This window comes from Leptonotus elevatus, chromosome 21 (genome assembly GCF_054856555.1).
Source record: "Leptonotus elevatus isolate MCC_2025b chromosome 21, RoL_Lele_1.0, whole genome shotgun sequence".
NCBI classification, from domain to species: domain Eukaryota; kingdom Metazoa; phylum Chordata; class Actinopteri; order Syngnathiformes; family Syngnathidae; genus Leptonotus; species Leptonotus elevatus.
The window spans coordinates 2,921,317-2,936,902 of record NC_141259.1 but is presented as its reverse complement, the minus strand read 5'-3'; the positions used below and the strand labels follow the sequence as shown (position 1 = coordinate 2,936,902).

Here is a 15,586-nt window from a genome sequence, read left to right as displayed (position 1 = left end):
GATTCAGCAGAGTCAGAAATTTGTACCTTAGACTTACAATGAAGTAGCATGAGTGGTAACAAAACAATTTAATTAACAGAAAAAAGCAGCAACTGAAATTAAATAAAATAAAATAAAATGGAAATGTATGTTATGGTGCAATTGAAAATACTTAATTTCCATTGCACCAATAGTGGAGAGTGGAACCTTAAAGGTCAAACACAGTGTGCCTGTTTTGTGTTGCTGTGTGACTAAAAGGCTTATCGTAAAAAGTTCATTTTCGTGCACGGGTAGATTTATTTTACATGTTTGGGATTTTAGCATGACTAGGCATTCCAGTGGATGAAGCTGGCGTGCACCTGACAATTTAGTGACATAAAGTAGACAAGATTTTAGACTACCTACAAGCAGGTCTAAGTTGTGGCTGTTGTGGTTGTTCATCCTATTGATGTACTTTGCGCACAGCAATCTCCTGCATCTACGTACCATGTAAGCTACACGGCATTCTCTCTGCTGACTTTAAAGGAAATAAGGAGAGGGGAGGATCGACTGCGTTCATCTGCGTGAATCCAGCTTGTGGACTGATTGCACTGTGCCATTTGGCAACTTGTTGATTTAACATGTGCATTGTCCCCTCCACAGATGTTGGAGGCTTCTTTGAGACGGGGACGCTGGTCAAGTACAACCTCCTCCCGGAAGGTGCAGCAGGAGCCATGAAGGACTCCAAGGTCCTCGCCAGTTACCTGACTTCGCAGGAAGTCAACTCAACCAAAGAGGAAGTTACGTTTAGTTTCAGTACATCAAGTGCACCGGCTATTTTGATGTATGTCAGCTCCAGGACAGAGGACTACATGGCATTGGTGTTAAGGCACAACGGTAAGCTCCAGTCAGTGTCAATGAAATAAATGATACGGTCCCCTGTCCGTGTCCCCGCCGCCCCCCCTTATTTATTTTTTTAATGCACCACATACACTCACGGACATGCCTAGGAGGCGGGTGGATCGGAGCGTGGGGATATAATTTCCCTCCTGCTCCCAATTTTAATGCACCACACACACACACACTTGTATATACACTGGGTGGGATCACATTCAAGTCGGCGAGCTGGCGGACTCAGTAACAGGGTTAGCTTTCACTAAGAACGCTGGAGTGACGACCGGGGACTTTCCCTGCTGGGCCTGGAGTTCGGGGGTGCCGCCCATCCTCCAGTGCCCCCATCTCCCCTTCTCCCCCCGGTGTTCCGTCCCTCCACGCGGCGGGGGGTGGGGTGGGCGCGGGTGCCCTCTCCGCTCCGCTGTCCGGCCCCTCTTCGGCGCCGATGCCTGGGTGCGGGGGGTCCCCGGGATCTGGGGGTCGGGGGCTGAGGGGCTGCCGGTTGGTGGGGGTGGGGTGGCTGGGTGGGGGTTGCTGGGGGTGGGGGGGTGTCTGGGGGTTTGGGGGAGGCTGGGGCTGGGTTGAGGTGGATGGGGGGCGGGGAGGTCGTGGGGGGAGCGGGGGCTGTGGACCGGTGGGGTGCCTGGCGGGCCTGCAGTGCCCCGTCTTGCTGCGTTGGGTTGGGGGCGCGGGCCGTGTTGGGGTGGGGGTGCTCCTGCTCCTGGGTTTGCTCTCCGGCCGGTGGCCCCGGCGGGGCCCGGGGGTTGTCCTTTGGCGCTGCCGCGACCTGGGGGGCCCTGAGGTGTTGCGCTTGCTCTGTCCTGGCAGGAGTCGTCGGCTCCCCTCTTTGGTGGAGATTTTCATGCATGCCAGATCCACCACACCAGCATCTATCGAAACTCAGACACAATCTGCTTCTTCCTCAGGTCATTGAATCGGTGGAGGCTGGTGTCCAAGAGCAATGATGATGACATGTCAAATCGGTGAAATTACCGAATGAACAATACTGAGCTATAAAATAAAAAAATAAAAAATAATAATAAATAAATAAATGATACAACCACATTTATATTTGGTAACCGTAATTGTCCACTTTTATGGTAATTAACAGGAGTATGAACAATTTGAAAAATATATTTTATTGTACATATATAACAGATATAATGTGCAATTAATTTGATTAATTGCATGTTAACTATGTAAATCATGTGATTAATTACGATAATTGTAATCGACCAACACTCCTAATATATAAACAGTATAGGGATATGTATATATGTATGTATGTATGTATGTATGTATGTATGTATGTATGTATGTATCAGTGTCAGGGGATAGTGGTGGTTGTGGACTTAAGTGCAGAAAGCAGGGCGAGGAGGCAGAGGTGTAATCAAAAAAGGGATTTAATTAAACCAAAAACAATTAGGTAAACGAGGCAAAAGTGGGGGGGAACAACAGGGCAAAAATCCGGCAGCATGACAGGGGGAAACAACAATGGATTGACGCAGACAGAGGGAAGACAGGAGACTAAGGCTCCGTCCAGACCGAAGCAAAGCCGGCTACGTTCCTCAAACAAATCTTGTACACACAAGTATTTCAAGACTTGCGTGTGTCCAAAAGAAGATACTGAGGACGTTTAACGACTGGAATGTATATACCAAGTCTGGAGTGGCGCTGTAGCGCAGCCACAAGGAGTTAACAGAAAGCGTAGAGAAAGAATCAGCGAAGAACACTTTTTTTCCCTAACTTTATTGCAATCTACAAAGCAATGTATTAAAACAACATGAAAAAGACGAAAACAGGAGAAGTGACAATGGCGAGTGATTCAAGTACAACATTGCTTGCTGAACATGGGAATAAAGAAGCAAAATGTTTTGCTGCAAAAGCATAAGCAAGCCAAGGAGGCTGCGCAAAACGACTACTACACGGCTACCCGCCATTGTTGTTGACAGACTGACGGTTCGCGCACAGTCAAGCGAGAATTGGAGCATACGTCATCAATCTGCGACAATGCGTCGTCATCAAGCTGCGACCATTACGTCATCACTGGAGAAGTATCCTGAATATGGTGTCCAGACGGATGTGTACGGGGCACGTTTTGAAATCTTTCCACTCTGGAGCCCGGTCTCAAAAGTGATCGGTTTCAAGCTCCGAAACTGCGCCATCGTGAGGACGAACGGCCTAAACGGTAAGAAAATTGTGAGGATACATTGAAACTGGCTTTTGTGTGGACGGGGCCTAAATACACACACACTAATGACAAAACGAGACACAACTGGGGCAAGACACAAGTGGCTGAGGGCACTGATTGGTTGACACGAGGAAGGGCAGGATTACACTTAACAAGATGTATGTATGTATGTATGTATGTATGTGTGCGTGTGTGCGTGTGGGGGTGCGCGTGCGTGTGTGTGTGTGACGTGGGAATTAAATTAGTTTTAAGTTGCAGTTTTAAAAAAAGCCATTAAAAAGCATTATATCAGAATTGATGATACCTACAGAATATAGACAAAAGTATTGAAGCACACCACTTAATCAATCATAAATTATATTTGTATCCAAAGGCGTAAGCAATCATTGTTCCTGTGGCCATGTTAAACTCCTCTGTAGCAATCCAGCTCAGCACTCAAGTTGAACACATGTTGAAGAAACTCAATTAATGATCTTGGCTGTTCATCTGAGAGCCATTTTAACGTCATGCAATGCAAGAGTTGTTATCTGTTTTTCTTTTGAACAGTGTGCAATGACAATAAAGGCTTTTCTGTTCTGCCGTATTAAAATTCTGCCTTTACAGAGATAGTAATACTTGTGTTAGGTTGAAAAGATATTCATTGAACAATGCATATATGGTCATGGTAGTTTGCAGTAGTGCAAAAAAGCACTGCATCATACCGAGAGGTGATTCTTTTTGTTTTCGTTTGATACATGAATGGGAATATTATTGAGAAAAGTCTATCTTTTCATATGGAAAAATGTGAGGACAACAGGACTATATTTTCAAGCTCCACCCTCTTGTACCTGCAGGTTCTCTGCAGGTCCGCTATAACCTGGGAGGCCTGAAGGAGCCATTCGCCATCGATGTGGACCAGCGCAACCTAGCCAATGGACAGCCACATACCATCAATATGTCTCGTATTGACAGGAGCCTCACCATCCAGGTACTGATTGTACAGACACACTCAGTTCCGCTAGTCTGTTGTTTTAGCTTTTGATTAATGTAAGAAGCTTGATAAATCTGAGCGCAAAACACACACGAGCATGATGCTTGTGTCCATGGTGATGCTTGGTGAGCCTGCTGCGAAGATGACACCGCCTGCCCTCTGCCACTTTTAATCCACTTCCAGTAAACAAATTAGAATGCTTTGATCGGCGTGTGTGTGTGTGTGTGTGTGTGTGTGTGTGTGTGTGTGTGTGTGTGTGTGTGTGTGTGTGTGTGTGTGTGTGTGTGTGTGTGTGTGTGTGTGTGTGTGTGTGTGTGTGTGTGTCTGCAAGGTTTGTGAGAAAGTTCCAGGACTGCAGGCTGTCACTAAAAATACATTTAAAATTTAAAGTATTTCAAGTCTTTCCCAGCCTTCTCTGCCACATATTCATGGACACATGGGAGTATTTTTCCAGTTTCGTCCGCAGCTTTGTTATCAAGGCCATCTTTATGTCATCTGTGTTTTAAAAACAGGTCACGACAACCTTGAACTTTGGAAAAAAATAGAAAAAAATCACAAAGCACTGACAGCAGTCCTGGAACTTTTCTGACACACTTTATATATAGGCTCCAACACCAACCCTGGTACATGTACTGCATGTAGTCTATTTATGGCAATATACTGCTGAACTGTGTTAACTTGCGGTTCCTAATACATTACCTCCAATGCAATGTAGCCTCTAAGAACTATCATTCTCACTTTGACAAGAGTGAGTAAGAGCACATCATTTCTCAAAAGACTTCTTTGACATCTCATCTGCACCATCATCTTATTCATGGTATTTTCAAACAAACACTCCGCATGGAGTCTGCTCCGTGTTCGCCATATGACACAGTTAAGGAAAAGATATCCCTCTGACCTCCCATAATATAGATTTTATTTGATTTGGCTGTCAAAATAGTAGAGGGAACCAGCAGTGCTCCTTATATATGTATAATATTTCAAAAAACAAATCATACAGAAGATAGGCTTGAAAAAAGTAATCATGGTTGAAAAGGATGAAGACAGTCTTTGTTTATTGTATTGCTTTCATTCTTTTCCACTAATATTTGTACATTACAGTTTTTCTCCATAGGTTTGGCACATTTCCTGAAACTGAGATGACATTTTCAAAACTGCAAGCTCATTTGGCCAAACAGACTTACATTTGTGCACAACCTACAAGTTCATTAGCAAAAGCACATATCTATCCCAAAACTGGTCACACATGCTTCACTCCAAGTTCCTTTCCCAAACAAGGAGTCAGAACTGTCACAACTGCAAAGATCCTTCTCAATTGCTTCGGCTCATCTGCACTTAGTGCTTTTGCCAAAAGTAACTTGGATGATTTTGCACAACACCATGGATCATCTGCAAAAGCTCATATCTCTCCCAAAACACCTCACCTATGTGTCAAAATAATTTTTCTTTGTCATACAAGTAGTCAGTGCCACCAAAATGCATTGTCCCTTTGGCATTCTGTGAGCACTGCAGGTCAAAATCATTAGATGTTTCTTCATCAGCTAACAAAATACAATTATATATAAAACTGAGGGAAAACAAGGATTTTACAAGAGAAGTTTGCTGTTTGACATACTCACAGTCAAGGAAATTGCAACACTTTTTATTGACACAAAGTTACTTACACATTAGAGTGCAACAAAAGAAAGTGTAATCTGAAATCTGTGTATTCATGAAAAACTAATAACTACAATTATACCTAGCACACAGCGTAAATGAAGAACCAACTACTGTAACACTTTCACTACACAGTAAATTTGACTCTATTTAGAGTGGGATCAAATAGACTAGTTTTAGAGTAATATTTACACTTGGACGAGTGTAAAATAAAGAAGTGAAAAATAAATAAGTAAAAGTCACTCAAGGGTTGATGAACAAACTCACGACCTTCAGCTTGGGAGACATCCAATCGACACCCTGAGCAACAGAGCTCCTGCTGTGTGTTACTGTAGTAAGTATATCGCTCGTGCCAGCTGGAATCTTCACAACTCCGAGACCAAAAACATCTTGGAGCTAAGCAAACAGTAGAAGTGGCGTAGCTCAGGTGGTACTGTGGCCGTCTCCCAACCTGAAGGTTACACAACCGTTCAGTGACTTTTATTTTTTGGGGGGCAATTCTTTATTTTACTCTTTTCCTAGTGTCAATTTTACTCTAAAACTGAGTCTATTTGGTCGCACTCAAAATAGAGTCAAATTTACTCTAGAGTCAAATTTACTCCACAGAATTTACTGTGCAGTCATTATCGTAACCTTCCTCCTCTTGACTATCCATACGCTGCTCTCTGTTTGGCCAAAGGTTTTCATCCATGTCGCAGCAATGCAACGAGGGAAAAAAATGGCGTGAATGTCTCAACCATCCTCTACACTGCATGATCCCTTGTGATATGCTGGACTAATTTTGACAATTGAACAGATGATTTTACATATTATGATTTATAAAGCGAATATAAAGCGCTTTACGATGCCTCACATTCACACACACTTTCACACACACATTCACACACCAGTGGTCGGCTGTTGCCATACAAGGCGCTGCCAGATCCACTGGGAGCAAATCGGGGTTCAATTTCTTGCACAAGAACACTTCGACATGGTCACCACAGGTGAGAATCGAACCAACAACCTCACGGATGGAAGACGACCACTCTACCACTGAGCCATGCCGCCCCTAGTACATTAAATAATATATACTTAACAGTCACAACATAAGGCATAGTGCAGCTGAAATATTTCTAGATATACAAAACGCATTATTGAAAATGCCTTTCTGACCTTCACTATCACCATCATCACCATCATCATCAATATATCTGTAAATATTTGATTATTGATGCTCTTGTGTTGGATCTCATTAGGTTGTTCTGGCGCACCTTATGTGTGGCTAGTGAGTGTATATGAGACACAAGGTGCTATGATGTGTGTGATTTAGTATAGCATTGCAAATCAGTGCAATCCAATGGAGAAGGCTATAATGAATGGTTATTTTCGCAAGTGTATATATTTTTATTCATGCATTATTGTGTCTTTAGCCCTTGCTTCTCTAACTTATTGCATGCCCAAAGATTTATTATGGCATTGTCTTTAGCACCTTCATTCACACTTCAGTGAAATACTCTTGACAGGAGGAAAATTATACCAAAATATCAAATCCTGCAGCGGCTGATTATCCAGTGGAGAGCACTTCAGCATCGCACATCCCCTTTTCCACAGATACACACACATAAAAATACCAGATGTAGCAAAAGTACTCACATTCTGTGTATTTGCAATGAGAGAGAATTAAAGTCACGGCATCCTGCTTTGTTGCAAAATAAATTCTGACAGGATAGTCAGGAATAAGCTGACAACAAGATTAACAACAGCTGGTGATACCTGGAAAAATGCACCTGAATCTTACAGTTTTTAGGCTAGTAAAAGACAACATATTTGCCACAAATAATTCACGTAGCCAACAACAAAAAATTACATTAAGTAAGGCAATGGATGGGGAATATCTTGTATATCTCAATCAATCAACATCTCAATAATGATAAGGAGTAAAGAATATAAGATACAGCACCTAAAAAATTTAACAAATGAATCAAAAAATACGTTATAGAAGTATTTGTGCTTCGTTAGCGCCCACCACTGAGTTTTTTTCTCCATCTCCTCATAGTGGCTTAGTTGTTTCTGGATAAGCCCCATGAATGTTTAGCCCAGTATTCAGCCATTAGCTTAAACATCCCCAGTAGGTGAAGTTTGGATGAGCATTAAGAGACACCATTGGGCACAATGTGGTAATTTGGAAATTTTAAGAGAGAGATCAGCAAAGCGACTGGAGAATGTTTAAAGAGAGAAGGAAGAAACTGCAACTTAGACAATACTAATTAGAGAATACTAATTTAACTCTTATATACTTAATTGCTGTTTTCAGTGTATTGCAGGCCCGGACTGAGAAGGCTGGACCAGCGGGATTTTTCCCAGTTGGCCGCCAGGGGGCCCTGTTTATTTTGGCCTGCGAGTTAATTTAAAAAGCAGCAATTTAAGTGCTTTTGGTAGAGGCTTAGCTGGAACCAGAGTGACTAATTTGGAGTGGTCTGCATTTTCCCGCTTGATTGTCCTGAATTATGCACCTTTTGGCCGCCATTTTGTGCAGAATGGATCATACCCATTTTTTAAGCAAGCGCCACGCTCTTTCTCGCTCTCTCTCTCTCACTACCTCTCCCATGACAGCCGTGAGCTCTGCCACTCTGTCTCCCCTCCCCCCACCCTAGCCAGGCTGCTGGCCGACCCAGCCAAACTAATTAAACAATACACTGAGTGTCTGGACTCAAAAATAAAGAAAGACAGATACCAGAAAAGAGTGGTGCAGAAAAGCATCACTTTGTCTCTCTCTCTCCTTCTCCTTACTTCCCCACCCTCGAGAGCGCCCGCTGGCCGACACTACAGCCAAACAAGACACTCGTAAAAAAGTCAAGTCATATAGCAGAAAAGACTGAGAAAAGGCGATATTAAAGGAGTGGAGCTGACACGCCAAATGTGCCCTAGCTCAAATGTATAAATCATTGCAGAGCCCTATAGAAGTGCATGTGCCTGATGGAGAAGACAGTAAGCAACACCAACACAAAAACAAACTAAATAATGTGTAAATAATGGTCCATTAGCATGTTTGGCTAATCATTTTTTTACTAGTCATTTAATATTGTGGTATTTGTATTTGTTAGGAACAGTAGATTACATTGAGGGAGAAAAAAAACATTCTGCCCCACTAGAAGGAAGAGATAAATAATAATAATGCATCAGATTTATACAACGCTTTTCTAGACACTTAAAGACACTTTACAATGGAATGAATACATTATTCATGCACTCACACATTCACACTCTGCTGGCGGTAAATTACAGCTGCCCCGGGGCAGGCTGACGGAAGTGTGGCTGCCAGTGTGCGCCTACGGCCCCTCCAATCACTTGCACCATTTATACACCAGTGTGAGTAGCACTGGAGGCAATGTGTGCGAAGTGTCTTGCCCAAGGACACAACGACACAACTCGGGGAAAGCGGGGATTGAACAGCCGACCTTCTGGTTACTGAACGAGTGTCTCTACACCTTGAGCCGCACAATATAATAAACAAATAGCAGGGCTTAACCTGCTTTTTGGGATTAAAATCACATTGAAAACAAATATAGAAATGACTATTTTTAAAATGTGACTGAAACTAACTTTTGCATGTTGTACCCAATTTTGTAAACCCTGCCCTTGCTCATAGTAATTCAAGCACATTCCAGCACAAGGAAGTGTGATTGCAGTTCATCATATGAGCTCTTAAAAACTATAAAAATTGTCTTGTATACTTTGCCTTATTATCTCCTTATTTAGGCTTTATGTTTAGAGAATATGACAGGTGGTCAAATCAATGTATTTAGCACACTTGACTTTATTTATGTTTTCATGATTGTTCAGATATACTGATTGTGATCTCGTAAGTTATTTTAATTTTTGATCATATACAACATAACTATTGACGTTGGTTATTTATTCGAATGTTTAATCTATTTTAGATTGATACATTAATTCATATAAATATACATCTTCATTAAAACACTGTAAACTAAAATGGGCCAGTCTGAGCCATGAAACTCCAGGGCTGAAAATGAGTCCCTTGTGTACTGTATATACTTCTTGTGACGTTTATGTTTGGTGCTGTGCCAAGACATTTGTCTAATGTGAAAAATAAATCTTGTCTTAACAAAGGTTGAGAAACACTGATGTAAAACATGGTGCAACTGGGGAGATTTTTGTGCTTGACTGCCCTCATACGCGCTCAAGGTGATGTCAGTTTTATGTCTCTGCTGCCCCCAAGTGGCCATAAAAATCACTGTTTGTTTTTGTAGCTGCCTTGAACAGATGAGTTGAGGGCTGGCAGGTCTGCCAATTGATCACACACAATGTCTTAGATGAAACAGAATTGGAGAGTTTCCTTGAGGCGGCACAGGCCCCCATTCAAGACACAGAGATTTGTTCAGATTAAATAGACAAGACATGATTTGGTACAGTACTGTATTAACTCATCAGTCACAAAATTTGGTTCACATCTGGAATGAGATGAGATGAATGCCAATCATGCTAATAGTTTATCATGTCAATTTGATTATTGTGACTGTTGCAACATGTCCATATGATGCAATCTACAACAACAGTAGTAAACATTTTAAATTAATACCATATTGTTTGGAATGGTTGATAGAAATTGTATTCAATATGAGTTGATTCAGCAATGAAACCTCATGTTTAATCCCACTGCTTTCCCCCTAAGTAGCTTTGCATACATTTCCTCCCTCCTTTATTGAACCTTTTATTTATGACATGATCTGAGCAATAATTCAGTTCTTGTTCTATTGTTTACAGCCAAATGCGCTAATGCTTTATCTGTGATGAGACGATTGCTGTCCCTTAGTTATAATTATGGAAAGAAATAATATAAGTTTGCATTGAAGCTTTTGTGTGTGCAGTTCGCTCAAATTGATCCATCTGAAACACATTCCAGATGGGGTTTTTTCTAACTCCACCTTGAATATGTTCCTTATTTACGCTTAAAAGCATCATCTGCGCCAAGGGGGTAATTGTGTTGCCTGAATGGTGCAACATAAAAGAGGAGCTTACGTGTAATTGTGGCCGTAATTGACAAAGTTTGGTGAAATGGGGTTGCAGTTTCCCTCGGTGGACCTTTTTGTTTGGGTTTTGGGACCCAGACTACCCTCGCTTGGCTGTGCAGCCAATTTGTTTTGTTTTTTTCAGATAAAAGTAAATAAGATGTGTGCAATTTAATCCTGCCCCATTATCCCGCCCTCCAGCCAGCGCGGAAAACAAAACCCACACAATGCTCCACCGAGCATGGACATGCACTGCATTTATAGCTTATATTGACCGCTCACCACTAGTATGTATGTATGTATGTATGTGGGTGCGTGTGTGCGTGTGTGTGCGTGTGCGTGCGTGTGCGTGTGCGCGTGTGTGTGTGGGTGTGCGTGCGTGCGTGTTGGGGTAACATTATCTGGTAGTGCAAGGGATATGAGTAAAATATAAAAATAGCTTGGCTCCCATCTAATCGGTCACAGTAGGATTTTCAGCAAATTTCAAGTAACAAAAGCCATATTTTTCATCTGGCCCCTTTGCTTCCATCTGAGGTTGTTGGTATGCATTCTGCAGCCTGATGGAAACTCAGATGCAGTCCTCTGGCGAGCATTGAGAAGAGTACAAGTGGAGAGGAGGGAAGGTGGGCGGTGAGGGGGATCTTTTATATCTTGAACACACATACACACACAGAAAGCAATTTGTGGGCCTGAAATGATTCCCGTCAATTGCGGCTGGCTGCAGCCTTCAAGCTAATTAGAAACTTCAGTGAAACAGCAATAACAAGTTAATTATGTTTCAGGATTATTAAAGTGCTGTATTCCCTCCCTCCATCAGCATCACTTCTCCACTGATGCACTTCTTTGTAAACATGGCGGCTCTTCTCTCTGTGTGTGCATTTGAAAGGGGGGGGGGGCTTATAATCTATGTCTGCATTTACATTGACATGATGTCACTTAATGTGTGATCATTTGTTAATTTTATTTACCCACCAACTGTCTCCCAATCCTCCGTCTTTCCTCTCTTGTTCAGTTGGATCATTATCCTGCAGTCAGCTTCACCCTCCCAGATGCTTCGGACACCAAGTTCAACCTGGTCAAGACCCTCTTCTTGGGCAAAGTTTATGGTAAGTTTAAAGATTGCATTTTCACATTTAAGAAAGCAATTAGAAAGGCACAGGAATCCCCATAATGTCCATCTTCTATGCCTGACCTCGTTGACAGCTTATTTTAGGTCGTCTCTCTATACCAGGGATGGGCAACTGATCACGCGGCCCCCATCCACACTCAAAGTGGCCCCTTGATCAATTAAAATAATAATAATAATAATACCTTAAAATAAATTGTTGTAATAATAATAATAATACCTTAAAATAAATTAATGTAATAATAATAATAATAATTAGTATTATTATAATTATGATAATAATTAGTTTTTCTTTTCTTTTCTTTTTTAAACAACAAACACCACCACCACCACCCCATCCCCCAAAAAAATCTGCAAGTGCTTGATAAACAGTATTTTTCGCAAAAACTAGATGGAAATGGAGAAGGAAAAAAAATACTACCTGTTAATATATGAGTATGCACGGGTCAACTGGAGTTTGAAGTTGTAATATCGCCATTGCACCACTAGATGACAAACACGGCTTAGTTGCACTTTATACTTCCCTAAATTACACAGTGAATAGGCCTAATATTTTTTTTTGCATATTTGGGATGATATGTAGGACGAGCATAGCACCTCAATAATATTAAAAGTTTGAGTGAGTTGATTTTTGTGAAGAAGAAAAAATGCACAAAATGAGTTGGTTTACTGTTCACCAGTGGTGTGACAACTGTGCCTTGAATGGTAATTTTATGCAAGAGAGTCCTTTGTGCTAGAAAAAAACCCCGTTGTTGTTGGGTTAGGATAGAGGATCTTTTATAGATGCATTGAGATATCTATTATTAAAAATTAACTTTTAAGAGCATGTATTTTGCACATATGCACATAGTTTGTCCATAACTATAATAGCCTTTTTGTCATACTTCTGGTTAGGAAGTGAGTGGTCCTATGTGGCCCGCAGTAGCACTGATGAAAAATTGTGACCCCTTCCAGCATTTACGTTGCCATCCCTGCTCTGTAAAATGTATATATGCACATTGGCTCAAACAGCAAGTACCCTAATGGTCATCAATTTTGCTTTTAAAAAATATAATTATACAGTACATGCATTGTGAATTGAAAAATAAATTGTATTTGTCTTCACAAAAATACTGTGCCTTTGTTTAAATAAAACTGCATATTTATGCTATAGGACATGATTTTGTCACTGCTTTTGCATTGAACCGTATGAGATGCAACAGTATAATGTAGAACTCATTTTAAGATAGTATTGAGAAAGTAATGCCGATGGTCAGCTTTATTGTAAGGAAAACAGTGAATTGTGAATGGCAATTTACTACAAATGCAATTGGCGAGCGACCAATCCCAGGTGTACCCTGCCTCTCGCTCAATGATGTCAGCAAGGCTAGGCTCCAGATGGATTTACCGCAACATAGTGCATTTCCACATGAATCCACTAGAGAGCACTACAGAACTATCACAAAAAAAATCTGTTTGTTTTAGCGCTACAAGGCTCATTCTTCACTACTATTGTATTCCAACTGGATTTCAATCACTACCTGATTAAAAGGTGATTCATTGTCAGATTCAACACACAGTCAACAATCCCATAATATAATAAATCTTAACAATTTACACATTTATTAGCCTACCTTTATAATTAATTGCTGATAATTTTTCCTGTATTATGATGGTGTTATGCTACTTGTGTGTTTTATTTTTCTTTTAAGGAAGTGAAACTATTAAAAGATTTGTTTTACAAAGATAACAATTCAGTTTTAATTAATCCTGCCAGAGAAGAAATTATTGTTTGAACGCTGAGATTCAAGCGTACAAAGTACAAATGAATGCTGTTCATTTAATTTTAGTGCAGCTCTTGTGTTCGGGATTCAGGAAAGACAGGAAGAAAGCACATAAAAAGAGCACGAGTCTGACAATGAGCAGGAAAGGAAACAGGGCATTGTGAACAAACGAATGCACATCTGGTTTCATCTCTTCCTATTTTGCTCTGAGGCCTCAGAGACAAAAGAAGCTATTGAAAGATTCATCAGACTGATCATGTTTGAGAGACAAAGGTCCTTTGTTTGATAGGGCGCTACCATGTGCACAATGAGTGATGTCTCCTCCATCTCTACACATTCAAACTTATTTTGCAACTATAGAAACACATGATTGCATGATATTAAGCGATTTTAATGCAAAAATGTGTGCAGGGCTTTCTAGTGGTGCTCACCTACTTCATAGAAATTGTATGTACTCTTACTTAATAATATTTTGTTGAAGTAATGCCTGTCTGACCAGAAATGCATTGATAATGATTCTCATTTAGTTCAATAAATTCAAATTTGAATCTGAGTTGACATATATTGATTTCTAAAGGGAAATCTGTGACCTTTTTAAATAAGAGCGGGTGTGTTTGGTAAACAAAAGTGAATCTGTGCTGCATTTGGTTTTCGCATTTGCAGTAATGATTGTTTAAGCATGTTAGTTTAATGACCACCATTCAGCCCATTCGCTGTAGTTGGCATGTCTCAAGCCAGATCTAATGAGATTGACAGTGTTGCTCCTGTGGGCTATTGTGGTATTGACTGTGACTATGGAAGACTCAGCATTTTTTACTATATGCTGCTTGAAATGGTTTTGCTGGATGACGAGCATGCAGTTGTGCTTTTATGTCAGTACATCTTTATTTAGATGTATAAAAGCAGCTTTTGTGCATAAGGAATTGAAATTAAACTGTGTGAGTGCTGGTGGGTAGAGAAATGGAATTTAGCTGCAGGACATTCCTGCCTACAACTCTGCAGCCACAGATGAGTCATGGATAATCTGGAGGAGCAGACACGCACCCAACCCATCCCTCAGCGCCTCAAATTATGTGTGCAATGAAAATGAGCCACGTTCAGTCAACGGCATAAATAAATCTTGACAACGTTGACAAGACTGCTGACTCGCAAAGTTGCATTTGAAAAATCCACTGCAACGGCCCAATTGAAAATTCACATAACACTTTCCTAATGGATTTTCAGAGGAATTTTCAGGTGTAACGCAAAATCAGGTTTCCAGAAGAGTCACATCTTAAGGCAGTCATAAAAACTCAATCAAACACTTGCGCAAAGCTACCGCTGGCTAATTTAACTCGTGGAGGCAACGTTTCATCACTAAACCGTCAAAATACACTTATCAATTAATGTATCGGTGTCTTGAAAAAAAAACAGCGCCATGTCGACAATTTAGCCAAACATTTAATTTTGTGCTGGTTATTAGATGCTAACACAGGTAACAGTATAAGCTAACACTAATCTATGCTATCACTGCAGCTCCTCTTAGCTTTTGTTTTTGGCGTGGTTATACTATGGACCCCAACTACCAGCTCATGGGTGGAAAAACTTGATGTGGGACGGTTAGTCTATAAACAAGTCAAATTATAATGTCACAAATCTTGTTTGTTTACTTTCACATGCACTCCGGACCACCAGCTGTTTGCATTGAACAATTAAAAAGTACATTCTTATCAAATGTCCACTTTAAGTTGAAATGACAGTGATTTAGCAATGATATAATATCAGTTGTTCGTGACAGCAAGTGCAACCCATGAGTTCTTGCTAGCAGATAAGCGCTTATATTATACTCCATATCTGTCCTCTATCCCCCTCTCTTCCTTGTCAAGATAACACTACTCAATATAAGTGCTGCATCTTTTAACTAATCAATTTGAGAAGAAGCTGAACAGCACTAGAACTGATTATTTCCTTAAGCAGGCTGGACACGGGTGTCATTCCTGTTATCTGGCTATGCAAAGTCGTCAAATCAAATAC

At 40.8% G+C, this 15,586-nt stretch overlaps 1 protein-coding gene across 2 annotated transcripts in view; it reads left to right on the top strand.

Moving 5' to 3' along the window:
* Positions 1 to 15,586, top strand: part of cntnap2a (contactin associated protein 2a) — a 354,486-nt gene that overhangs the window by 329,644 nt on the left and 9,256 nt on the right. For both annotated transcript variants that reach the window (XM_086065802.1, XM_086065801.1), the window contains 3 exons: positions 622 to 855; positions 3,877 to 4,010; positions 11,697 to 11,790. In XM_086065802.1, coding sequence (XP_085921928.1) covers positions 622 to 855; positions 3,877 to 4,010; positions 11,697 to 11,790 — 462 coding nt within the window. The remainder of the gene's footprint in view (positions 1 to 621; positions 856 to 3,876; positions 4,011 to 11,696; positions 11,791 to 15,586) is intronic.